General features: G+C 36.8%; 1 protein-coding gene across 4 annotated transcripts in view; it reads right to left on the bottom strand.

The window, feature by feature from the left end:
• Positions 1 to 2,009: 2,009 nt before the first annotated feature.
• The window catches only part of CCDC138 (coiled-coil domain containing 138), an 83,388-nt gene continuing 57,445 nt past the window's right edge, over positions 2,010 to 27,952 (bottom strand). For 2 of the 4 annotated variants that reach the window (XM_032263027.1, XM_032263028.1), the window contains 3 exons: positions 24,292 to 24,468; positions 4,883 to 5,021; positions 2,010 to 2,500 (listed from right to left, as the gene is read on the bottom strand). In XM_032263027.1, the coding sequence (XP_032118918.1) occupies positions 2,335 to 2,500; positions 4,883 to 5,021; positions 24,292 to 24,468 (482 nt within the window). In that variant the 3' untranslated portion in view covers positions 2,010 to 2,334. Of the gene's footprint in view, positions 2,501 to 4,882; positions 5,022 to 5,734; positions 5,891 to 24,291; positions 24,509 to 27,952 lie in introns of those variants that run through there. The other 2 variants (XM_032263029.1, XM_032263031.1) reach the window with 2 other exon arrangements.

The raw sequence follows: 27,952 nt of genomic DNA, 5'->3' as shown, positions 1-27,952 counted from the left end.
ATAGATATTTCATTTTTCTTTTTCAGTGTTTTGAGAATATTTATGCTATTTTTATTTTAATAGTTTCCTTGGTATTTTCCAGACGCATTCTTTATCCTACATTTTTCTAACAGTGAAATGGAACACTTGACTCTTTCTGATAATGTAGAATATTGTACTTAACAGCTCCTCTTTCATCTCTACCACAATCTCAAGGCCCCATCAATTCTGTTTTTGTTAACAAAGGCTAAGATAATCTTACCCCGATACTACTAACATATTGCTTTTCCCATTACTTAAAAGCAGTATTTTTCAAATAAAAGGTCTCACATATTTGTTACTAAACCACCCTACTAGTGCAGAGGATATAAACAAAGAGAAAAACCATTTTCCCAATGGAACACATGTGACTCTTGGTGACATTTTCAGCCTGATATGGTAAGATGACAGTGATCTTGATACAGCATAAATATGTGTGCCATCTCATTTGCAATTCCTTACAGACCCAGCATGGTTCTTCCCCAGTGTCTCCTCTTGGGACTGTACCTGATTTTATTACCAGTTTTCATCCGAATACACTGGAGAATAAGACAATTTTGTTTTTGTTTCTTGGCCTGAAATCGCTTGACCCTGAAAGACTTGTGAGAAGACATGGTGAGAAATGGAGATGACAGCACACATCATGATGACTGAGAAAGGAAGAGCAGGGGGGCTGCTTTTCCCACTATTCATCCTTTTGGGGACTTTAGCATCTCATTCCATCTTATAAACAGAGTTGTAACAATTATTTAAATTAATATTTGTTTCAGTGCTCAGTGCTGTCTTTTGTCATGAGGTTGATTTAATCAACTGTTTTCTTTCATCTCTAAGTTGATTAATCTTTATTCAACTATATTTCTGAATATTGCTTCTGCTCTACTTGTTCTGTTCTCTTTTTCAGAAATGCCAAATGCCACCATACAGAAGTGCCAGGCTCTATCCTAGTATCTGCCATCCACTCTCGCTGGTAGCATCTCTATGTACTCTGAGTTCCGAGAGAGCTTTTCGTTTGTTCTTTCTCATCATGCTACTCCTATTTTATGAAGTATCAATCATGTCATTTTTTTGTTTCTAATGTGCACTTTGGCTTCTGCATTTATTATTATTTTTTAATTATTTTTTGAGACGGAGTCTCACTTTGTTGCCCAGGCTGGAGTGCAATGGCATGATCTCGGCTCTCTGCCTCCCAGGTTTAAGTGATTCTCCTGCCTCAGCCACCCAAGTAGCTGGGATCACAGGCGCCCGCCACCATGCCCAGCTAATTTTGTATTTTTAGTAGAGATGGGGTTTCACCACATTGGCTAGACTAGTCTTGAACTCCTGAACTTAGGTGATCCGTCCACCTTGGCATCCCAAAGAGCTAGGATTACAGAAATGAGCCATCGTGCCTGGCCTTCTGCATTTTTAAGTTTCTGTGGGTACCACCATACTCACCTCGGCCTGTTCTTTCCTTATGACTTTGTTTCTACTTCAAAAATGGCACATTTTCTTATATTTTTTTAAAGAGGCCTAATACTTTTTTGAAAATTTCTTCTAAATCCTGAAACCGAGCTTATAAACTGATCATATATGATTTCATGGCTCTTTAAAACAATGTTCCTCAGTATCCTGTGCTAAGTCCCAAGTCTCACCACCTTCACTCACCCAGATCTCTGGCCACTTTACTCATCTTTGGCTAAATCAAGAGGTATTTCTGGTAACAGGAATATCTTTTGTTTACCTTTAAATACTTAAAGAATGTCTTGTATTGTATATACATGCTCCAGTAATAATTATTTTGAAAAAAAAAAAAGTTTTTAATCCTGTGAACAGCACAAATAAAAAATAATTTTTTATCCCACAAAAAGCACAATTTAAAAAGTCAGTATCTGTTAATCTAAAATATAGTATATAGAAAAGTTATGCTCTCAAGATGATAAAGATACATACTTCTGCTTCCAAAAGGAAGGATTCTAATATATTAAGAAAATGGAAAAACAGTATTATTTAACCTTGTTCTCACATAAGCACAAATTTATTCCAAATCATCACATAATTTTAAGAATTTTCCTAATATAATTTTACAAAAAGTAACATCAGTGTCATACATTCTAGAAATGCCATCTTGTACATTAGTACTACCTTACTTGAACTGAAGCATTCCAAAAGTTCCAATACCTTCTACAGATTTCATTTGTAAAATTCAAAAAAATCATTTATTTTTCATGATGAATGATGCTACTGATAACTTTACTTGGTAGAATTGTTGTTACTTTGGTAATTTTTACATGTTTATAAATAAGCACCACATCTACTATATTAAAAAAATACGCCAGTCTAATGGCTTGCACTGGAGACCAGGGAGTTACATTTTGTTAAACCCAAATTGAACAGAGTTGAATTTAGATTAATACAGAGAAAGGCATGCTCTGGGTTTGTTGTCCTTTGTATTTCTTGAAGCATCAGATGAATCGTAAAAAGTTCAAAGAGCTTCTTATTACTCCTGTAAACAAATGAATGTATTATTTAATTACACATATTTAGGGAGTTCATCTGCAATGACACTGAAAGACAATTTACGTGTAAACATTAGGAAATGGCATCTGTTTTTAAAAACAGTGGAGAAAATAGGCGACTAAAAGATTAGAATGCTGAAACAAACAAAATGGGTTTATGAGATAAACTGAAGCAGAAAAGCATTGGGGAAAAAAGGAAACTTTTTTTTCTTTTGAGACAAGGTGTTGTTCTAGCACCCCGGTGGAGTGCAGTGGTGTGGACACAGCTTACTGCAGCCTCAACCTCCCCAGCTCAAAAAATCCTCCCACCTCAGCCTCCCGAGTAGCTAGGACTACAGGTGCACACCATCAAACCTGGCTAATTCTGTTTTTTGTAGAGACAGGGTGTCACTATGTTGCTAAGACTGGTCTTGAACTTCTGGGCTCAGGCGATCCTCCTTCCTTGGCCTCCCAAAGTGCTGAGACTACAGACATGAGCCACCACGCCCACCCTGGAAACATTTTATAACCCTGAAAACTGCACCATATTCACTATTAGAGAGCCTGAGAATTTTTTTTTTCACAGCTAGCAAGACAGACGAACATTTGATCATCCTATTTTATGTAAGCAGGCCTTTGTAAACTGGCAGAATATTGGTTTACCTTTTGACTTGGCTATAAAACACTTGTTCAATCATCCTCTTTCTAATAACCGGTCAGTAATTTCATTTCAATCATTAAGAATTATACTTTATGTTTCTTATTTCCTTGTCTAGCTATTTTTACCTCTCGAGAGAATTTGTCAAATAACCTTATGTGCTATCCTAATATAAAAGGATTTACATCTTTTGTGGTCTTAAAGATTTATTTTAAGTCTTGCTTGAGCATCAACTATTCCCAATCTTCTTGTTCAAGCTTTGTTCTAGTTTTTTATTTAAGTCAAAAATGAACCTAAGCTGCAAACACATCACGAATAGTAAAACATTTTGGACCAAGAATATACTTGCACTTTAGGACCACTTTTTTAAAAATCCCATGAATTAGGAACTAAAAAAGAATTAAATCTAAGTAAGATTATTGCTGCTTCATGGCACCATGGGTAACTGCAACAGGCCTTACTAGGAATTTACTGATCATAAATCAAGAGAATCATAGTACAGTCGGCAAGAAAAGGAAGACAGTAAATTGATAAATTCAGCAGATACCAGACCAAAGCTAATAATTTGGTCAGTTGAGAATAAGGTTATAATTTGACAATAATTTATTACGATGCACTACTAAGCATGTTACCAAACAGAACATGTGGATCTCTTAATCACTATTATATAAATTATACAATTAATTTCAAGCTGCACTGTATTTACTACTCGAGTATATGGACACCTGAAAATATCTAAATTCTCTACCATGGGAATCATGGATGAGGGATGAGGCCAGAGGGAGAATAGTTCAACCTAAATAAAAATAAAAATGTTACTGTTATAAAAATGACTTGAGATAGAAGGTTTCCAGATTTGCCTCAAAGGAAACATTAGAGTATACCAAGAATCAAGGAAAATACAGCTTAAAATCTGTGTCCTTATTTATAGTTTAGTAACTGGTTATACAAATTTCTGAGTCAGGAGAAAGAAGAGGAAACACAAACCCCTTGATTTTCATAATAAAATCCAAATTAGTGGCAGTAGGCAGCCCGTAAGAGTTTACTAAAATAAACCCTGTTACTAAAGTAATTTAAAATCTGTTCTGCTTGCTTAATTCTCATTCCCTAAATCCACTTTGGTACATCAATAAGAATTTGCAAAATATACTTTTGTTATCTTTTTATTTTCACCTGTGGTATTACAGAATACTAGCATACAAGAATTTATTTGGATATTATTATTTGGTTGCTAAAAACTGATCTTACTTTTATGTGAAGTATTTAAAGTTCATTAATCTGAAATGAGCTATAGAAACAACTAGATGTTCTGTGATTAGTACTCTAATTCTAGCCTGTCACTAAATATGTGGTCTTAGATCAGCATTAATATTTGTGAATTTTAGTTTTCTACATCTGTATAATGGAAATTTTTATTTAATGATCAAAGTTTATGTAGCATGGGATTTAGAAAGGTCTAAACCAAGCTTGTCCAACCTGCAGCCTGTCAGCTTCATTTGGCCCAGGATGGTTCTGAATGCGGCTCAACACAAATTTGTAAATTTTCTTAAAACGCTATGAGATTTTATTTATTTAACGAGCACATCAGTGATTGTTAGTGTATTTTATGTGTGGTCCAAGATAATTCTTCTTCCACTGTGGCCCAGGGAAGCCAAAAGATTGGACACCCCTGGTCTAAATGATCACAATAAGCTATTTTTCAATAAAAATGTTAGAAATAAGAAATTCTTACTTGATTTTGGAAAGTTTCTGTAAAATAATACTGAGTTTTTCAAGTATTTGAAGATCAAGCTTAGGGGCTCGAAGCAGCACAGAGCAAGTACGAAAAAATGAAGAGTTGCTACAGGCTTCCAAGAAAGGCTGCAAGGATTCTGCAAAACAAATCAACAGTGCTTTACCATTAGGGAGTAGCTAAAAAGGAAATTAAAAACAAATTAAAATCAGAACTACGTGAGGCATTTATAAATATTCATTTATATTTTCATTCTTTTCATGCTTAAATTTTTGGGTGAAAATATCATTTGAAAAATTAAAACATCCATTGGCTCTTATTCAACATTGCAAACAAAAGATAAGATTATTTACCCTAATATTAAGTTTCTATTAGGCAAAATCTAGAAGAAATCTCATGTTTGAAAGAAAGGAGGAAAGCCATTTCTTCAGTAAGTTCGTAACAATAAGTTCAGTTTAAATATGATAATTAGCAATAAGAAATTCTGCTTAAGTAGTAAATTAAAAAATCAAAAATCAAATCAAAGTGCCCCCAAATTTAAGAATTTCACTTGAAAATTAATGACAATTTACATAGTCACTAGATAAGAAAGAAAATTTTAGAGCATAAAAGCAAAAAGTGAAAATATTCACTTAAAAAAGACTAGTCTCACATTTAATTTAGATGACACTCTGGACTTTTAAGTTCAAGCTGTTAGAAGACTTGTGGGGCTATTTAGATGAATTATTTTGTTTATGAGAAGGACATGAGATGTGGGGGCCTGCAGGCAGAATGCTATAGCTTGAATGCTTGTCCCCTCTAAAACTCATGTTGAAATTTAATTGCCATTGTAATAGTATTAAGAGTTGGGACCTTTAAGAAGAGGTGATAAGGCCATGAGGCTCCACCCTCATGTGTGAGTGCAGCTCCCTCTTGTTCTTTCGTCCCCTCTTCTCTCTTCTTCTGCCAGGTGACGATGCAACAAGAAGCCCTTGGATGCCAGCACCTTGATATTGGATTTCCCAGCCTCTAGAATATGAGCCATTAAACTTCTGTTCATTACAACTTACCCAGTCTCAGGTATTCTGCTATCATAGGATAAAACAGACTAAGTGGTATATGCTAGGAATGGAGCACTAGAGACAATGGTTATGTGCCCTTTGCGTATAAGTATGTGGTAGAAGTAGGGTAACCAAATTCATTACTTTCACAGTAGTTCAACCCAAGCATGGTCTAAACATAGTTTACCGAGAGGGGGGTGTGTGTGTGTGTGTGTGTGTGTGAGAGAGAGAGAGAGAGAGAGAGAGAGAGCGCCCATGTGAGAGAGTTACACAAAATCTTCTTACAGACTAAAAACAGGTTACAGATATAGTACACATAATCTACAAATAAAGCTAAAAATAAATCAATTGAAATTTCAAGCAGCCTCATTAAACAACACAGTTTTAGTTCAGGTCCTGAGATGATTCATATGAACTGTAAACAGGAAAGTTAACTGTTACATAGCTAACAGAATTCAAACTAGTGCTTAAAGAACAACCTAAATCGGCTGGGCGCAGTGGCTCATGCCTGTAATCCCAGCACTTTGGGAGGCTGAGGTGGGTGGATCACCTGAGGTCAAGAGTTTGAGACCAGCCTGACCAACATGGCGAAACCCCCTCTCTATCAAAAATACAAAAAATTAGCTAGGTGTGGTGGCAGGTACCTATGATCCCAGCTGCTAGGGAGGCTGAGGCAGAAGAATCGCTTGAGCACAGGAGGCAGAGACTGCAGTTAGCCGACATTGCGCCACTGCACTTCAGCCTGGGTGACAAGAGCGAAACTCCGTCTCAAAAAAAAAAAAAAAAAAGAAAAGAACAATGTTAATCATTACCAGAAAGGTATCTGAGGAGTTCTTAACATACCTACAACCTACAATACCAATGTTTTCAATCAAAAAGCCCACAGAAAGCATACAAGAAAATTATAATCATTTTTCTATATACTGCAAAAGCATGAAAGAGAATATATCTTACTTTATTTTACTATACTTTGTATCTAAAATGTGGCAGAACATTTTAACATATCACCATATTTTAAAAGTGAAGCTTGTACAGGTCTTTCAGAAGTAAAAGAAGTTCACCGGTTTGGGTTCTAATTTCTCTTTTAAAGCTGTGAGGCAGATGTAAAATACAGGAGAGAAAAAGTTCTGGGATTCTTAGATGAGACAGGCTAACTATAAAATCAAAACGTTGTGGTTTTAACATTTTTTCAATACTACAATGTTCAAATTGATTACATTCTTCAAGTTTAGAATTTCAACCTGAATAACTTGGTGTTACAGACCGAACGTTTGTGTTGCCCTCTAAATTCCTATGTTGAAATCCTAATCCCACTGTGATAGTTATTAGGGGGTGGGTCCTATGTCAGGTAATTTCAGCGTAAGGGTGGAACCCTTATGATTTAGTGCTCACTCTAATCTGAATGTCCTTCTCAAACTTCCTATGTTAAAACTCCTAAGGTGACGGTTTTCAGAGGAGCGGCCTTGGGAGATAATTAGGTCATGAAGGCTCTACCCTCATTAATAGGATTACTACCATTATAAGAGAGGTTTAAGGAAGCCTGTTTGCCCCTTCTGTGATGCTACAGCTGGAAGGTACCATCTATGAGAAACAGGCCCTTACCAGACCCTGAATCTGCTGATACCTTGGTTTTAGACTTCCCAGTCTCTAGAAATGTGAACAATAAATTTGTTTATAAATTATCCAGTCTGAGAATTTTGTTATAGGGGCCTGAACATAATAAAACAGAAGCTGGCACCAGTAGCATGGTGCTGCTGTAACAAACACCTAAAAATGTGGAAGTAACTTTGCAATTGGGTAATGGGTAGAGGCTGGAAGAATATGGACGTGCACGCTAGAAAAAGCCTACATTGCTGTGGAAGGAGCATTAAGAGTGGTGAGGGCTCAAAAGAGGAGAACTGCTGAGAAAGCTTCAATCTTCTTAGAGATCATGTTAATGGTCACAGTCAAAATGTTCGATGGTAAAGGCCAACCTAATGAGGTCTCAGAAAAAAATGAGAAATATGTTACTAGAAACAGAAGAAAAGGTGATCTTGTAATAAGGTGGTAAAGAACCTGGCTGGATTGTGCTTGTGTCCTAGTGTTCTGTAGAAGTAGTCTGAGAGTGATGAAACAGGATATTTAGTGGAAAAAATATCCAAGGAAAGTCTTGAGGGTGCTTTGTGGCTTCTCAACTTATAGTAAAAGCTGAGAAGATAGAAACAAATAAAAGATGAAATCTATAATCACAAGGGAAGCAGAATTTAAAGATTTGGAAAATTCCCAGCCTAGCCATGTAAAGAATGATACAGCTTGTTCAGGAGAGAAACCAAAGGCATGGTACAAACATCTGTTAAGGAGATTCATGTGGATGGAAGGAAGCCACATGCTATTCATTGAGACAACGGGAGAATGACCAGTAAGGTATTTCAGAGCTGCCCTGTCCATCACAGACCCAGAACCCCAGGGCCTTGTGGCAGGACAATTTTAAGGCTCTATTCCCTAAATTCTGGTGCAGTGCTCCTTGGTTACCCCAGCTGTTGCTCAAGTAGGCTCAGGTGCAACTCAGATCACCCTTCTAGAAGGCAAAGGTGATAAACCCTGGCATGGTGTTTGCAGAGTGCCATCTCCACAGGTGTGCAAAGTGCATGAGATATGATAGTGTGGCTGCCTCCACCTACATTTCAAAAGATACCAGAAAAGCCTGAGTATCCAGGCTGAGAGCTGTCATGGGACAGAGCCACTGCAGAGAGCCCCCATAGAGTAGTCCGAAGTACAGGTGTGAAGGCAGAATCACCACAGAAAGCCTCCACTAGGGCAATGCTCAGACATAACATGGATTGGGGCTGTCCCTGAAACCTGGAAGGGTAGGGCCCACCAGTGTGCAACTCCAGCCTTGGAGAGACATGAGACTCCAACCTGTAAGAGCTGTAGCATGGTCTGTGCCCTGCAAAAATATAGGGGCAGTGTCCCCCAGAACTTTGAGGCTGGATATGGTTTGGCTATTTGTGGCCTCTAAATCTCACAGTAAAATGTAATCCCCACTGTTGGAGATGGGGCCTGGTGGGAGGTGTTTCGATCACTAGGGTGCATCCCTCAATGAATAGCTCAGCATCATGCCCTTGGTGATGAGTGAGTTCACATGCAATCTGCTTGTTAAAGAGTATGTGGCACCTTCTTCCTCTCTTCTGTGCCTGCTCTTCCATGTGACTTGCTGGTTCCCTGCTGACTTCTACCATGATTGTGAGTTTCCTGAGGCCCATACCAGAAGCAGATGGCAGCACCATGCTTCCTGTACAGCCTGCAGAACCATAAGACAAAATAAAACCTCTTTTATTTATAAATTACTCAATCTCAGGTATTCCTTTATAGCAATACAAGTTCTACCCCAGGGTGTCCAGAGGCACGACATGGAATCAAAGATTACTCTTGAGCCTTAAGATTTAATGCTGTTTGCCTTGTTGGTTTTCGAGTGGCTTGGGATTTATCTATCATTCCTTTCTTCCTATTTTCCCCTTTTGGAATGGAAATGTCTATGCTATGCCTGTCCCACCACTGTGTTTTGAATGCACATAACCTGTTTCATTTCACAGGCTCACAGTTTGAGAGCAACTGGCCTCACGATGACTCACACTATGAGTCTCATCCACATCTGATTTAAACGATATTAGGTCAAACTCTGGACTTTAGACTTCTTAGTTGGTGATGGAACAAGTTAAGAGTTTTGGGTTACTGGCACGGAATGAATGTATTCTTCATGTGAGAAGGACATAAATTTTGGAGGCCAACGGCAGAATGCTACGGTGGGGGAGGAGGAAGAGAAGGGAGGAAGAGGAAATGATCGGACTCTTCTCTGACTTCGAGGCAACAATGAATGCCAGAAGACAACAAAGCAATGTGTACTAAGTTCCGAACTAAAGCAAAAGAGATTAAAAAACTACTCAGCCAAGATCTGGTTAAGTATAAAAGCCCCAGGCCTTCTCAAATATGAAGTACCTCTTTAAACTGGTGGAGGGAGGAAGTAGGACAACGTATGTGTGAAAGAGGGGAATTAAAAGATCATTCAAAATTAAGAACACAGTCATGGAGAAGCCACAGTAAAATAACTAGTCTTGAGCACTGAATATAATTAACTGTAAATCTAGAGAAAATAAAGCTAGTATGTAGCAAATGTGCAAATTGTAGTCACAAAACAGAACATAAAAATATAAACTATGACTATAAAAATAATATAACTTTAAAAAATCAGAAAGTGGAGGAGGGGGAGATGAAAAGTGCAATACTGCTAATGTCCTCATCTTTCAGGATGAAAGTCAATCAATTCTGTCTAGAACACAGTATTTAAATAGCGTATACAATTAAAAAATGGTTAAAATGTAAGTTTTATGTTATGTGTATTTTACCACGATAAACAATGTGAAAAAATTGGGACAATGTTTTTTATCTTGTTTTTTAACAAGATATTATTATTTTTTGGAGACAGAGTCTCGTTTTGTCACCCAGGCTGGAGTACAGTAGCAGGATCTTGGCTAACTGAAGCCTCTGCCTTCTGGGTTCAAGGAATTCTCCTGCCTTGCCTCCAGAGTAACTAGGATTACAGGCGCACACCACCATGTCCAGTTAGTTTTTGTTTGTTTGTTTGTTTTTGTAGAGTTGGGGTTTCATCATGTTGGCCAGGCTGGGCTTGAACTCCTGACCTCAAGAGATCCACCCACCTCAACCTATCCATTCATCCATCTTTTCATGTGAACACAACCATAGGAACATGTCTAAAATAATACTCAGTGAACATTAATGATGGTGATTTCTAAATAATGAGGTTCATTTGAAATTTTTGAGTTCTATAAGTTTATTTATATTCATTCGTTAAACTGGGGTTAAATATGCATAACACATCATTTAAACCATTTTTAAGTGTTTAGTTTTATGGTATTAAGTAAATTCACATTACTGTGCAACCATCCATCTCCAGAACTTTTTCCACCTTCCCCTGAAACTGCACACATTAAGCAATAACTTTAATTTTCCCATTTCCCTCTTCCCCAACATTTGACAATCACCAATCTACTTTATTTCTCTACTCCAGGCACCTCATGTAAGAGGAATCATAAAGATGGATCCTATTGTGCCTGGCTTATTTCATTTAGCATAATGTCTTCCAGGTTCATCAATTTTGTAGCATCTATCAGAATTTCATTTCTTTGACTACATAATATTCTACTGTATGTACATACCACATTTACCTTTACTGCTTTCAAGTTACTCTTTGTCTTTCACTTTTGACAGTTTCATGATAATGTGTCTTGGTGTCAGACTCTGGGTTTATCAAACATGGATTCTTTGAGTTTCTTCAATTTATAGAGCTGTGTTTTTCCTCAATCTGGTAAGTTTTCTGCTATTATTTCTCTAACTTATCTCTCCACCCCTTTCTCTTTTTTCTGCTGGATTCCAGTAACGCATCAATTGGTCTGCCTGACGGTATTGCATACGTCTCTCAGGCTCTGTTCACTTTTCTTTCTTCTTCTTTGATTTTGCTCCTCAGACTTGATTATTTCAAATGACCTGCCTTCAAGTTCACTGGTTCTTTTTTTGACTGTTCAAGTCTGCTGTTGAACCCTTCTAGTAAATTTTTGAATTCAGCTACTATATTTTCCAGTTCCAGAATCTGGGTTTTTAAAAATAATTTCTTTGTTGATAGAATTTTGTTCATGTTATCATTTTCCTGATTTCATTATTTCTCATTAGGTCATTGAACATATTTAAGATAGTTGAGAAATTCTGTTCATGTATCATTTTCCTGAATTCCTTTTATTACTTCTCACTAGTTCATTAAGCGTATTTAAGATAGCTGTTTTAAAGACTTTTCTGAGCAAATTCAATTAATTTGTGTGTCTTAACAGGGATAGTTTCTAAAGATTTATTTTGTTCCTTTGGATGGGCCAGATTTCATCCTTTCTTTGCATGTCCTATGATTTTTTTGCTGTAAATCTGACATTTAAAAAAACCACCACCCCTTCCAGTCTTTGAAGACTGACATGGAAGACCTTTGCTACTTATCAAGCCCCTGAGCCTTGGGAACAGCATAGGGAGTGTGCTTAAGGTCGTCTAAGGTCTTTTCTGGGCATGCATCCTATCTGGGCCTGTGTGTGCTTTCTGGTTTTTTGTTTTGTTTTGTTTTTTTGTTTTTCTTGTTTCCTCTGGCTACCTTTAAATGTCTTAATTTCCCAGAATCTCACCCAACCTTCTTCTCAAGGCCTTAGATGTTGTATAGTATTTCTCTGTGCATAACCTCTTGCTCCCACACATCTGCAGGTCTATTATCTTCCCGTAGTTTTAGTACCCACCACTGCCTTCCTTGGCCTTCAGCCTGTGATTCAAACCATGCCACGTTCCCTGTATGTGCTCTGAGTGAGGCGAGTCTGAACCCAGTTTCTTGGGCAAGCCACTGATAGGCAAGAATGCTTCAAACTAGTTCTGCTTGAATCCATCTGTCCTGAGGAAGGGAATGAAAAACTGGGCCATTTACTTCTCTCTGCGCTGCATTGTGCCAGAGATAGAGCAACAGTGAGTAAAATTATCACAGAATTTCCCATCATTTTGCACGTGGCTTTTTCTTGATTGGGCATTTGCTGGGTTGCTACAGACCTTTGACGGGTTTCCATAGTTCCTACCAAGTTATTTTAGTAGTCTGTAGCTATTTATTTGATGTTTCTGTGGGGAAACAAGCACCTGCGGCATCCTAGTCAGCCATTTTGCTAATGACTGAATTTTGCGCTGCTTGAGCATGAACAATACCATGAAAAAAAGATTTTTCTTTAAGGAAACAAAACAGAATTCTTAGGAAGCAAAATAAAACCCTCTCCAAGTATGAAATAAAGTCTGTGTTGGTTCAGCTTGGAATGTATAGAAAATCTGACTTATAGTAGCTTAATCAAACAGAAAAAAAAATCATTTTCTTTTTCTTTCATAAAAGGTAGGTACTTCATGGAACCAATTTAGGTGCGAGACAATGTCATCAGAAACCCAGATTCTTTGTTTCTGTTCCAAAATCCTTAGCTTTTTTTTCTTATTCAGGTTTTCTCATGAAAATATCCTTAGTATTATTTTTATGTGTCATGGTCAAAGGCTTTACACAACAAAGCAAAAAGGAGGGCAGCATGGGAATAAGTGCCAATTATATCTGTTCTTCTTCAGAAGAAATGCAAAGATTTCCCAGAACCCTCAGCAGACTTCTGGTTTGCATCTTACTGGCCTCCAGTGTGTCAAGCATGTAGCTACCCTGCCAGCAATGAAAGGCTGGAGGAGAAAGTTTTTAGGTGTTATAGTCTCTAGAAGAGAGGCAGGTAAGGTCGAAAGGGGTGAGAATGATGATGGGGGAGCCAACCCACAGACTCTGCTGCAAAGGTCTAAAGTTATTTCTTGAAACAATTTTTTCAATGCTTTTGTTGAGTCACAATATTTTATATAAATGTATAGTTAATAGGCTTGGTGGAAGGTATTTAAATATTCAATTTGAGAAAGATTACCTGAAGACACAACCAATCTCAGCTACAAGTTACTTTCAGTAATAATAAAAAAGGGGCACTACAGACTCCCTGCACCAACACTATACGAATATGTTATCTGACAAAAAAAGATTGCAACTTAAGAAAATAATTTTTATTAATTTAAAGTCAATACTGAAATCTCTCGAGAGAATTATTTATCTGCCAATATTTCCTATAGTGGTTATATCTTTTTTAAAAGTACATGCTGTCAACAAGTCAGCACACTTTTTGGTAATGATTATGTCCACATATGTTAGTCATCAGCCTGTCAATAACTGACTAGAACATTTTTCCAGTTTAAATGCTCAGAATCCAAGTTTCTCAGATAACAGTTATTTTAATCTTTTCAGAATTCTAAGGCAAGAGTAATCAGAATAAAATTATTTTTTAAAGAAAATTCGCCTCAACTCTCATAGTAACATGCTATTACATGGGATGAAAATGTATAATTTTTAGTTAGGCTTCCATTCCAGTTCTGATGACTCAAAAGCTGTACCATAACATAGCAATATCCAATACCAACCAAAAACCTTCGGTTGCCCATCTCTCAAACTGGAAAAGGGTCAGGAAATATTTAAAAAGAAAAAAAAAGCAATAGTATGAATAGACTTACATAGTCTTTGAAAAACACCCAAATGAATTTTCCTCTTCAGTATTTTTTTCAAGTCCGCCCTCATTCCTTTTTGGAAGGAGAAATGGTGTGAAATGCACTCAAGATGAGCTATTTCTTGAAAGATGAGTAGGAACTTGCCAGAGGCTTGAGGAGGGGAGTGCTAGTCCAGGGACAAAAGCGCTCTTGGAGCAGGGTAATCCATATTCATAACTAACAAGTCCCCAAGTAAACTTCGGAGCCTGCCATTTTCCCGGTTTCGAACCATGTTGTTCCTTCTACTTCTCATTCCTGAGAGAATTCCAAGGCATTTACTTTTTCTTTCTTGTTTGCTTTTTTGATTCCTGAGACAAATTAATGCTGCCAGTAATTCCTACTCTGGAATCTCTCAGTTCTGGAGTCCTAGCTTCCAGGGGAGAACTTCTCTCTTGTGTCCACCTTTTCTCCTTCTAAAAGACTTAGTTATTCCTCTCATCGCTGCCCCAGCCCTAGCCCTGTGACATTAAATAAGTCACTTAATTTCTGAGACCCCCAGAAAGTATATCTATCTAAATTATACATAGCTAAGCTAGAGGAACAGTTCTCAACCCAGTGACTCAGTAGAATCTTTTCATAATAAATATTTTGTAATTCCCCTTTAATTATTCTAAAATAACCATAAACAATATAATCTATTCACATATATCTTTTTAATCAATATAATATACTATTTATAATACAGGGGGAAAGGGAATTTATAATAAGGTAATATTTTAATCATTTCAATATGTTAATACCTGAGGACAACTGCACTGTAAGACATAATGAAGTGGTCAAATGCTTGTACCTATGCCTTGAATACCCTAAATGCAGCAGATATACATGCAAACTGGTACTAAGAAAATTCTCAAATTGATGAGGAGATAAAAATGAAAGACTAGCATGGTAGGCTGAATGATGGTTTCCCCAAAAGATGTCTACATCCCCGTCACGGGAACTGGTGAATGTTAGCTTATGTGACAAAGGCTTTGCAGATGTGATTAAGTTAGAGATCCTCAGATGGAGGTGATGATCCTGGATCATTTGATTAGGTCTAACTACAATCACAAGTATCCTTATAAAAGGGAGGCAGAAGGAATGACATAATCAAAATGGCAGAAGAGGACCCTTGGACCTTCCTTCTTCCAACAAGCAAAATGATTCCACAACAATCCCCATGGCCAAATTCCCTTTGTGTGAAATCCAGTAACTTTAAGAGGCTGCTGCACACCAGGTAAGTATGACACCAGTCACATCAAAGCCAGAAAGTCAATTCAGATACCATACTGCCATAATCCCCTGGCACAGTTTTATATGACAGGAACAAAATCCCCCAGCTCCTAGCTTCTCCCCAGGGAGAGAAAGAGGTACACTATATGTCTAATGTCCAAAGTTTTCCAGGAACTACCCAGAAAACTGGTCTATGTCTAGCCTGTCTTGGAGCACTAACAGAACCCAGCAAACTCTGACCACTCGTGGCAATTTGGAGTGTTGGTAACCAGCCATCCCACCCTCTATATCTGGCTCATCACGGAGTAAGCAGGCAAAACCCCCAGCTCTTTAGCTTCTACCTGGGAATGAACAGAGAGGCACTGTGTGTCCGGCCACTCACCTTAAATGGGGACTGCGTGAGGAAATGGATTCAGTCTCCATGGTCTCAGATGCTGAAGGGACCTGAAATATTCTAGATTCCTAGGGACTATTAAGAACAAAGACAGTAGATGGAACTGGCAGGAAAATCACACACTGCGGTCAGTTGGAGATGGCTAGGGGAGGGACAGCAGGGGGGTGGGGAGGGATAACGAGGGGAGAAATATCAGATATAGGTGATGGGGGGATGAAGGCAGCAAACCACCTTGCCATGTATGTACCTATGCAACAATCCTGCATGATCTGCACATGTACCCCAGTACCTAAAGTACAATAAAAAATAATAAAAATAAAAATAAAATAATTTTAAAAAATTCAAAGATTCCTGAATTTCTGTCTGGGCTGATTGGTGAGGGTCTTCTCCAGAATGAGGCCAGTCCATAAAGACAAAGAGAAGTGACTCTTTTGTCTAAGGCACAAAAACATCAACAGAGAATACCAAGGAAAAAGAAGAAACAGGGAAATATTTTCCCCCAAAGAGAAAGATATAAATCTCTAAAAACTGGTCCTAATGAAATGGAAACACGTTATTTAACTGACAAGAGAACTCTAAGTCACTACTACCAAATAAGCTCCCACATGTACAAACTTAAGTTTTGTATATGGTTATTCATAGAAGCACTGTTTATATTAGCAAAAGACTAGAAACAGCCAAAATAACCATCAATGGTGGTCTGCTTAAATGAATGAATTTTAATTGATGAAATTATGCATTTATATAAGATCTTCAAGATATAATCCTGACAATAATATATATATATATATTATTATATATACAACATGTTAGCATTCCTGTGATAAAAAGAAAAAAGTTAAAATGTGTATGCGTGTGTGTGTGTGTGTGTGTGTGTGTGCGCGCGCGCGCACACGCGCGCGCACAGCTGTTCCCTCCAGGGAGGGAAACAGTAACTGAAGGCAGGCTTTTCACTTTGGTACTTTTGAAATTATGACAGGTGAATGTGTTACTATTTACTTACTTTCTTAAAACAGGGCCTCACTCTTGCTTAGGCTGGTGTGCAGTGTCATGTTCATAGCTCACTACAACCTTGAACTCCTGGACTTAAGTGATTCTCCCGCCAAAGCCCCCTAAGTAGCTGGGACTACAAATTTACACCATTATGCCCAGCTAATTTTTAAATTTTTTTGTAGAGACTGGCCTCATTATGTTGCTCAGGCTTCGTCTCAGACTCCTGGGATCAAATAGTCCTCCCTCCTAAGTCTCCCAAAGTGCTGAGATTACAGGCATGAGCCATCACACCTGGCCTTAAAATGTGTTACCTTTTAAACAATGAATACAATTTTGTTAAAAATAATTCCTTAAGTTAAATAGCTACAGAATTTTAATTTTTTTAAAAAAAATAAAAATAGTGTGTTCATCATCTACATATTTAATTATTTCCTCTCTTAGCTTTTTTTACCACACTAATTGGTGGGTTCGATTTTATCCTCCATCATACGCAATGTTTTGGTTTTTTTCCCCACAAAATATTTGAATAGGTTTCCTCAAAATACATTATATAACACAAATTTAAATGTTGACCAAGAAGGGCTCACTAGTGTTACACACTAGTGTAATGCATCATCTAGTACTATCTGGTGTTACACAAGAGAAAGACTAGCCTTTTATCTTAGAAACAGAGATTTTGTTAACAGTGTCAGACAAGGGGATACAAAGCATCATTAAAGTGATTATGTAACTTTTAAGAGACCTCTAAATCTGGCAGTATTCAGAAACCAATAGCAAATATATGGCTACAAGCACCCATTAATTGACTCTTAAGTAGACTTCAGAAGTTACAGAAGGAATTGTTAGTTCATTAAGTCCCTGTGCCACATATCCCTGAAGTGGCTGACCAAGAACAACTTCAAAGCTCTTTTGTGCTAGGAAAGAATGCCAACGAATCCATTTTCTTATCAAATTTCATAAAACTCAATCCCCTTATAAATAATAAATGATGATAAACATAATAAAAATTAAGCAATAATTAAAAACAAAGGTTATGTAGAAATATATTTAAAAGCTCATAACATTAAAGTCAACAAATCAGAATAGAAAGAAAAAGATCTAGAAGTTTTACTACATAAAAATCCCCAAGTCTTGCTGATGCTCAACACAGCTCTTCCCAATGAGCACCCAGCTAGTTCCCAATCTGATTCTTCTACTTCTCTGCCCTCACTAACTCTGCTTCAGCTACCCTGGCTTCTCTGAGTTTCTTGAAAATACCACACAGCTAAAGTACTGCACTACACGACCTTTGCTATAGTTGTATACTCTTCAGTTATTAAAAATAAATCTTCCCATTGTATTTCCTAAGGGGAATGTTTCCATGTAAAAGCTTTTAACTGAGAAAACAGATTATATGTATGTAGGATTAGGTTGGTGCTTTGTTGGAAATATTGCATCTATAATTTCATTGAAATTATCCTTCTTATAATCTCCTAAATAACAAAAACATAACAGAATGGTTGAATAAATTTAAAACAGCAAAAGAGAAGAAACTATATTGTCCAAATCAAGGAAAATAACTGTCAGTGAAAAACGGTACCTGTATCAAATAGAAAGATCTCAAATTAACAACCTAATATTGCAACTAAACCATAGAGATATGTTCAGAAGTAAGTTCTAGATCTCAGAATAAGTTTAATGCATGGAATATAGTCCAAAGTAGTTGATGATTCTTTGTTATCTTTGTTATTTTTTACCCAAATTGACATACAGAATTTAAACAGAACAACTCAAGTATATCTTTTAACATTTCCTAGGATTTTCTTGCATATTGATATTTCAAACAGATAAACATAGCCTACTTGCAAGTATGCAACTATATATATACTAGTATCTAACCACGTTAAAAAAAAAAAAAAAAAAGAAAAGAAAAGCTGTCCAACATCAAGAAAACTGTTTGCAGAAAAAAGATATGAGGTAACTACGTATCTTTTGATAGCAAAGATATATTTTTCTGGGATACTTGTTTTTTAATTAACAAATGAAAATCATGTATCTTTACCATGTACAATATATTTCAATATCATGTAGTATGTAAACATTGTAGAATGGCTAAATCAGGCTAAATAACATATCCATTACCTCACATACTTGCTTTTTGTGGCGACAAGATTTAAAATGTACTCTGTTAGCAATTTTCAAGTCTGTAACATATTTGTTATTAACCATAATCACCACATTACACAGGTTGAGCATCCCTAATCTGAAAATCCAAAATCCCCCATCATATGCAAAGTGAACCAGTCACAGGCACTTGGAGTTAGGCCCACTGACACCACCACCCAGCCTGTGAAGACCCCTGAGGAAGCTCTGCACTCCTTAGAGCACTGTAAACACAATGCTTTGAAACATGGCCCCTCACAAGGCTGGCCCTGGCCACCAATGCCCATTTAGTAAGGTAAGATAATCTATCTGCAAATCAATTCCATCAAGATTCCTTTTGCAACAACTTTTTCTTTTCTTTTTAAGTAGCATGGGCCATTCTCACAACTACAGAATATGTATTCTTCTCATCTGCATGTGAAACATACTCTATGATAGACCACATGCTCAGTAATCAAGCAAGTCTCAACAAATTAAAAAAAAAAAAAACTTGACATATACCAAGAATCCTCTTGGGTCATAGTGGAAGAAAAATAGAAATGAATACAAAGAGGAACTCTCAAAAACAAACAAATACATGAAAACTAAAGAACTTGCTCCCGAATGACTTTTGGGTAAAGAACAAAATTAAGGCAGAAATAAAAAAAATATTTGAAACAATGAAAATCAAGATATAACATACCAAAACCTCTAGGATGCAGCAAAAACAGTGTTAAGAAGAAAGTTTATAGTGCTAGATGCCTACATGAAAAAGAAAAATCTCAAATTAACAACCTAATGTCACACCTAAAGGAACTAGAAAAACAAGAACAAATTAAACACCAAAACTAGCTGAAGAAATAATAAAAATCAGAGCAGAACTAAATGAAGTTGAGACTAAAAGAACTATACAAGGATTGACGAAATGAAAAAAATGGTTCTTTGAAAGGATAAACAAGATCAATAAACCACTAACTAGGTTAGTAATTACCCAGAAATATACAGCCTCCAAAGATTGAATCAGAAAGAAATTGAAACCCTGAAGAGAACAGTATTGAGTTCCAAAATTGAATCAGTAATAAAAACCTTACCAACTAAAAAAAAAAGTCCTTGACTAGATGGATTCACAGCCAAATTCTAACAGATGAACAAAGAAGAGCTGATACCAATTCTACTGAAACTATTCCAAAATATCAAAGAGGAGGGACTCCTCCCTAACTGATTCCACAAAACCAGTATCATGCTGATACCAAAATCTGGCAAAGACACAACAAAAGTTGAAAACTACAGGCCAATATCCCTGATGAACACAGATGCAAAAATCCTCAACAAAATACTGGCAAATGGAACACAGTAGCACATCAAAAGGTAATCCACCACGATCAAGTGGGCTTCATTCCTCAGATGCAAGGGTGATTCAATATATGCAAATCAATAAGTGTAAAAAGAGAATTTAAAACAAAAACCATATGATCATATCAATAGATGCAGAAAAAACATTAGATAAAATCTAACATCTTTTTAGGATAAAAACCCTCAACAAACTAGGCATTGAAGACAAAACTACAGTCAATATTATACTTAATGGAGAAAAGTTGAAAGGGTTTCCCCTAAAATCTGGAACAAAACAGGGTGGTCCACTTTCGCCACTCCTATTCAACACAGTACTAAAGTCCTAGCAAGAGCAATCAGCCAAGAGAAAGAAATAAAAGGCATCCAAAGAGGAAGTCAAGTTATCTCTCCTCACTGACAATAGGATTCTACACCTAGAAAACCCTAAAGATCCTGCCAAAAGACTCCCAGACCTGAAACATGACTTCAGCAAAGTTTAAAGTTACAAATTCAAAGTACAAAAATCAGGAGTTTGCATTAAAACAACACATTTAAGAAAAAAAATCAGAAGCATTTCTATAAACCAATAACATTCAAGCTGAAAAGCAAATCAAGAGCACAATCCTGTTAACAACAGCCACACACACACAAAATCAAACCTAGGAAAACAAAAAACCAACAGCTAAAGAAGTATTTGCTTCACTTTGATCAATCATTTTTCCCTCCAATAAACTGTACTGGCTGACCAAGAAGTACTGAATTTACATTAAAAATGGGTAACTCATCAAGCAAGTAAATGCTCTTCAGTCAGACATCATCAAAGATTCACCCATTTCCAAACTTGCAAAATTTTTGCATCACTAAAAACAATAAGGCTTTGGTAGTGATCAGCATTAGATACTGCTCATTAACTTGATTTGAACAAGAAGGGCACAGCATTGGTGTTTTGTCTTTTGTGGATTTTTTGTTTGTTTGTTTGTTTGAGATGGAGTCTTACTCTGTCACCCAGGCTGGAGTGCAGTGACACGATCTTGGCTCACTGCAACTTCCACATCCTGGGTTCAAACGATTCTGCCTGGCTAATTTTTATATTTTTAGTAGACACAGGGTTTCACCATGTTGGCCAGGCCAGTCTTAAACTCCTGACCTCAAGTGATCCGCCTGCCTCGGCCTCCCAAATTCCTGGGATTACAGGCGTGAGCCACCACACCTGGCTGAATTTGAGAGTAATTTGAACAATGGTAAACAAATGTGAATGACTGTTGACTATCTCATCTAAGATAATTTTTTTAAATTTGGATTTACAGTGCCACAATGTCATTTCACCTAAGCAGGTCAACTATTTCATAAAATTATATTGTTTTCCTCTGACAACAAGAAAGATGTAATTAATCTCTGTTAGACATATTCAGAAAGGTTTGTTTTCTGTATCTGGTATGATTTTTTTTTTCTCATTAAAAGAAAAATTCCTGTGAAACAAGTTGAGAATCTAGCCACTTAAGGAATACTAGAAGCCTCAGTTCACTAACTTTTCACTTCTCATTCTACTCCTTACATTAGTAAACCAAAATACAAAACTCCAAGATTACTAATCTAGGTAGCTAGTCATCAACTATAAGTCCAATATTTTAACAGTTACAAATAGCTAAAAATGTTGATAAAATATATCAGACAGTATAAGACGTTTGGGACAGGAGAAGAAAACAAACCTGGAAAACCTAGTTATAGTGCTTTGGTAGAATGAATAAGCCTTATGTCTACAGTCAGTGGTTGGGCTTTAAGTCCCAGCTCTACCTGTATTTAGCTGTGGAATCCCTGGAGAAGTTACCTAGTTTTTCTAAGCCTCAGTTTCCCCAGGCCTCCTTCACAGGGATTCTGTGAATGAAAAACACCACCATGTATAAAAGTTAACTTAAAATGTGAAACCATACACTGAATGCACCTAGTTAGGAAGCATAACGACACTTTCTACCCAAACATTAGGGAGAGAGTTGCCCAAAGGCAGCCACCAAGTCCACAGGCTGCTTACTATCATGCAGAGCAATGGCTTTCACTTTCAACTTCCACCTCTGGAAGGGACATTTTTAGGAGTGCTGTAGAGGGAAGGGGGAAGAAGGCAACAATGAAAAAGAATTATTTAAGCAAAATGTCTACTTGTTATGAATCAAGAGACTGCATGAGGTTCAAAGAGCAATGCCAATAGAAGCAAACTAAAACACTGATGTTTAGCATCCCTATACATATTTTTGCCCAACTAGAAATCATTAATAGCAAGTTTAAATAATCTGATTTATCAATATAAAAATCAAAAGGGAAAACAACCCACAGACTACAAAACATTATAAATAGGAATTAAACAGAGTAGCCACATACACAGCCAAAGTGCCCCATCCCCAATTCCCCCCTGCCCCAATACAAGAGTACAGGTGAAGAGACAACAACAGGAATATGTTTGGGTCATTATTTTCACTTTAGGTGAAGATGTATTTGATGATCTCACTCATTCTGAGCAAACGGGAAATATACAATTAGATATGTTGGAATGCTGGAACAAAAGAGAACAGAAAAAGTGGCTTCAATATGTGAGTAATGTTTGCAGTGTACCCACATAACAGATTACTGGAAACTGCTAAGTTGGTGAAAATCTAAACAAAGAATTTGATTTTTAATTCTTAGTGATGTTATTAATGACTCAATTAAATAGCATCAAAAACCATCTGATCTTCAACAAACCTGACAAAAACAAGCAATGGAGAAAGATTCCCTGTTTAATAAATGGTGCTGGGAAAACTGGCTAGCCGTCTGCACAAAGCTGAAACTAGACCCCTTTCCTGACACCTTACACTAAAATTAACTCTAGATGGATTAAAGATTTAAACATAAAACCTAACACAATAAAAACCCTAGAAGAAAAACTAGGCAAAACCATTCAGTACATAGGCATAGACAAGGATTTCATGACTCAAACACCAAAAGCAATGGCAAAAAAAGCCAAAATAGACAAATGGGATCTAATTAAACTTAAGAGTTTCTGCACAGCCAAAGAAACAATCATTAGAGTGAACAGGCAACCAATAGAATGGGAAAAAATCTTTGCAATCTACGCATCTGACAAAGGCCTAATATCCAGAATCTAAAAAGAACTAAAGCAGATTTACAAGAAACAAACAAACCAACCCATTCAAAAGTGGGCGAAGGATATGAACAGACTCTTTTCAAAAGAAGACATTTATGAAGCCAACAAACATGAAAAAATGCTCATCATCACTGGTCATCAGGGAAATGCAAATCAAAACCACACTGAGATACCTTCTCATTCCAGACAGAATGGCTATCATTAAAAAATCTGGAGACAACAGATGCTGAAGAGGATGTGGAGAAAATGGAACACTTATACACTGTTGGTGGGAGTGTAAATTAGTTCAACCATTGTGAAAGTCAGTGTGGCAACTCCTCAAGGATCTAGAAATAGAAATTCCATTTAACCCAGCGATCCCATTACTGGGTATATACCCAAAGGATTATAAATAGCTCTATTATAAAGACACATGCACATGTTATATTCACTGCAGCACTGCTTACAATAGCAAAGATCTGGAACCAACCCAAATGCCCATCAATGATAGACTGGACAAAGAAAATGTGGCACATATATACCATGGAATACTATGCAGCCATAAAAAAGGATGAGCTCATGTCATTTTTAGGGACATGGATGAATCTGGAAACCATCATTCTCAGCAAACTGACACAAAAACAGAAAACCAAACACTGCATGTTCTCACTCATAGGTGGGTGTTGAACAATGAGAACACATGGACACAGGGAGGGGAGCATTACACACTGGGCTTGGTGTGGGGGGATGGCAAAGGGAGGGACAGCGGCAGGTGGGGAGGCTGGGAGGGACAACTTGAGGAGAAATGCCAGTTACAGGTGATGGGGGATGGAGGAAGCAAACCACCTTGCCAAGTATGTACCTATGCAACAATCCTACATGATCAGCATATGTACCCCAGAACCTAAAATACTTTTTTAAAGCATTTAAAAATGCAATAGTATCTGTTATATGGAGTTATACATGCAGACAAGATGAAGACAGAAAAATCATCCCGCTTTCTTTACACATATAGAACTTAAAAACTTACTAGATTCCACCGTCATCTGGAGCAAACTATCAGTAACATTAGACAGGAGTCCTTTACTGGATATTCTTAGATGACTTAATATTACTGGAACAGCTTGATACTCTAAAAACAAGGTTTTTCCTTCTTCTGTCTTCAAGTCCAAACAAAGAGAATCAAATGCCTGAGCCAGGTAATCAGCTGGAAAATAGTATGTACAATCAACTGTAGTTTTGCTAGTCTAGGTGGCAATCAGAAACAGACGGTAAAAAAGCAATGTCATTACTCTAACAAACTCAAAAGAGAAACAAAAATTAAATAAATAAGAGATCACAATCTAAATTTAGATTCTAACTAATTTGTCAGAACTCAAATGGGCAAGGAGAGAGGAGACATTATGATTGGATAAATTTCATTTAGAATTTTCCTGTTTTACCACCAAAATAACAAATAAGCCCCATTTTTTAATACGAAGGAAGCCCCAATATTTAATAGTAAGGAAGAAAAACAATGTTTATTAGTAAGTATCACAAATAATGTATATTTTCCATATTTGATGACCACTACATACTTACAAAAACTTAGTATTTCTATTTTTATAATAGCTTTCTAAGATTTTATGCTTTTTGTTGCTGTTTCTAAATGTTTACCTATTTCAAAATGTAACTTTATAAAAACATGCTAAATAGACTTTAAATAAGGATTTCTGCCTCCTAGTAAAGCTGAAACAAAAGGCCATTCAAAGATAACTTCAGAAGACTGAATATGCTGTGGTGTGTCACTTTTCATGATACATCTACCATTAAGAATGGCAGCAAGATTTTACCCAGGTCAGCACTGTGATGACTGCTGAATCAGAATCCATGAAACTTTCTTAAGGATGTCTCACAGATGACTGGGAAGCCTGTAAGCACAGGACTGGGAAGCACCAATCTAACCAGAATCAATGCAAATGAAGTAGTAAGATACTTGCATCATTACACTTCAGTACACTACACAACCCAAGTTCCTACTCTTAACACAGTCTTAACTTGTGATTTTAATGTACAATAATCAAGTTTTCTAAAACTCTCCTTTCAAAATGTTATTCAAAGGAATAAAAAACTATTCATACTATCCAAGTCATAGTTAATTTTTCTACTGAGATTTCCATTTAAAGAAAAGAGCACCATGAAATACTGAAAGTACAACAGAATCACCGTATTAAAATTGACTCTTTTGTAGCCTCACGTTGCATTTCTTCTTTGCTATTTCAACTTACATAATAAATAATTTAAAACCCTTGTTATTAAGAATGAGAAATTGAGAATAACTTCTGTGAAGTTGAAATACATATGAAACTATTTTGAGAAATTAAGATCTGTGCCTCTGGATCAACTTATAGTACGCTCCATTTTTACCACTGGTAGAATTTTGTTCAAGGAACACCAACATTACTGTACTTAATTTTGTGGTTTAAAAAAACATTGTAAATAAATGCGTATTAAGTTAAACGAAGTTGCTAGATTCTATTCAGACTAATCTTCTTTAGAAACATCTTTTTTTTTTTTTTTTTTTAGCAACAACACAGGTGGAAGAGGACAGTCAATTGAAGCCTGAGATTAACGCTTTACAGAAACAAAAGTTTTATCACAGTGCCACCTACTGTATTTGACACGAATTATTCTTAGTATATAATTTGACCAGATTAAACAGGTTGAATACAGTATTTAAAAATAGGCTGACTACTATATGGTATTGTTTGCAAACTTTAAAAAATTGTCCCTTATTAATTTTGAGGATTAGAAAACTGTATTTGGTTACTTTTTCACAAGTGACCTTATATTTTAGGAATAAATCAAAGCTATGTCCTCATTTTAATTTTGTCTTCATTTTAATTTATTGAATGGTTCAGATTTTCTAAAAACAAGATCAGTTTAACTTTTAAAAGGGTATTTTAAAAATTTTAGTTAACAATTATATCGAAGTTGATTTATTTTTGTTATATTATTGAATCTCTTAACAATGTCCTGACAATCAAATGTTAACCTTTTTTATTCCCTAACAAAGGTCAAACTTCAAACTGTTCATCTTAATCAGTATCAAATAGGGGTTTTCCATTATTTTGTTTATATGGCAGATTAAAAAATGATTAGAAAGTGTTTCGCAGAAACACTCCTATCAAAAGGTGAACTCTACTGCCCACCCTTTGAATCTAGTCTAACCTTGTGACTTAACCAATAAAATGCAACAGAAATGATGCTGTGTGAATTAGGAGCCTGAGGCTCGGTTAGATACTCTTTACCTATAAACAGGTCCCTGGAGAGAGGCCAACCAAGAACAGGAGAATTTAGCCCAGCCCAGCCAGATATCCAGCTGAGCTGAGCACAAATCACCAACCAAAAGAACTGTGAGCAGGTAAACAAAATGGTGGTTGAACTAAGTCACTAAGTGTACGGCAGTTTATTATGCAGGAATAGACAACAAATGTAGTCTAACAGACCTCAATTCTGATCTCAAGTAAAACCAACTCTTAAAAGTTTAATGTCTACTGATAAAATAGTAGTTATCAGTATATACAAAACAATAGTATTTCAGAGATTGAGCATAACATACTGATTAAGGGTGCAGGCTAAACATTTTGATGCCTCAATTTCCTCATTTGTAAAATTACAATATTAATAATATTGACATCTCATGAACTGCTGTAAGGATTAAATGAGTTAATATAAAGTGTTTGGCCTATAACATAGTAAGTGCTATGTAGGTGTTTGTTGTTATTTCTTTGGTTATCTCAGGAAGTGCATGCTCTTAGGTAGTCATAAAGTAGGCTTAAGAAAGTAGGCTTCAGCAATTGATAGAGCTGGACTAAATTAGACTCTGTCAAATGCAGATTGTATCACTTCCCTTCGGCACAATTACCTACTTTTGTAAACCTCATCGCTAATATGAGGATAACAGCGTTCAGAGATAAGGTATAAAGAGCTTAGCATCTGTGGTGTTAGGCCATAGATTTTCCCCTCTTGTTAGTCTTTTGTTATGATGTTGAGTTTGTTAGGCCTCTGGGGCAGGTCTCTGACCTTCTCCTGCCCTCCTTTCACAGACTTTTTGATTGTGGGACTTAAGACCCTCCCCAGAGAGAGTCCTGCCCTATATCCTGGGGGACAGAATTGTGACATCACGAAGCACCCATAAAAACCCAAAAGAATGGCTGAGCACGATGGCTCACACCTGTAATCCTAGCACTTTGGGAGACCGCGGTGGGCGGATCACCTGAGGTCAAGAGTTTGAGACCAGCATGGCCAATGTGGTGAAACCCTATCTCTACTAAAAATACAAAGATTACCTGGGCATGGTGGCAGATGCCTATAATCCCAGCTCCTCAAGAGGCTGAGGCAGGAGAACTGCTTGAACCCAGGAGGTGTAAGTTGCAGTGAGCCAAACACCATCACACTCTAGCCTGGGCAACAAGAGCAAAACTTTGTCTCAAAAAAACAAAAACAAAAAAACGAGAACTGGGTTCAGAGAGCTCATAGAACTCAGGGAAACACTTAATGCTTACGAGTTTATTATAAAGGATATTGTAAAGGGTGTAGATGAAGAGAGAGACTTAGGGCAAGGTGAAGGGGAAGGGACATGGAACTTCTATGCCCTCCCTGGGGCATCATGCTCCAGGAACCTTCATGTGTCCAGCTGGAGCATGATG

The sequence above is a fragment of the Sapajus apella genome, unplaced genomic scaffold (assembly GCF_009761245.1).
Source record: "Sapajus apella isolate SASKATOON/1434 unplaced genomic scaffold, GSC_monkey_1.0 scaffold134, whole genome shotgun sequence".
NCBI lineage: Eukaryota > Metazoa > Chordata > Mammalia > Primates > Cebidae > Sapajus > Sapajus apella.
The sequence above is the reverse complement of the archived record's forward strand: the minus strand, read 5'-3'. Positions and strand labels throughout refer to the sequence as shown.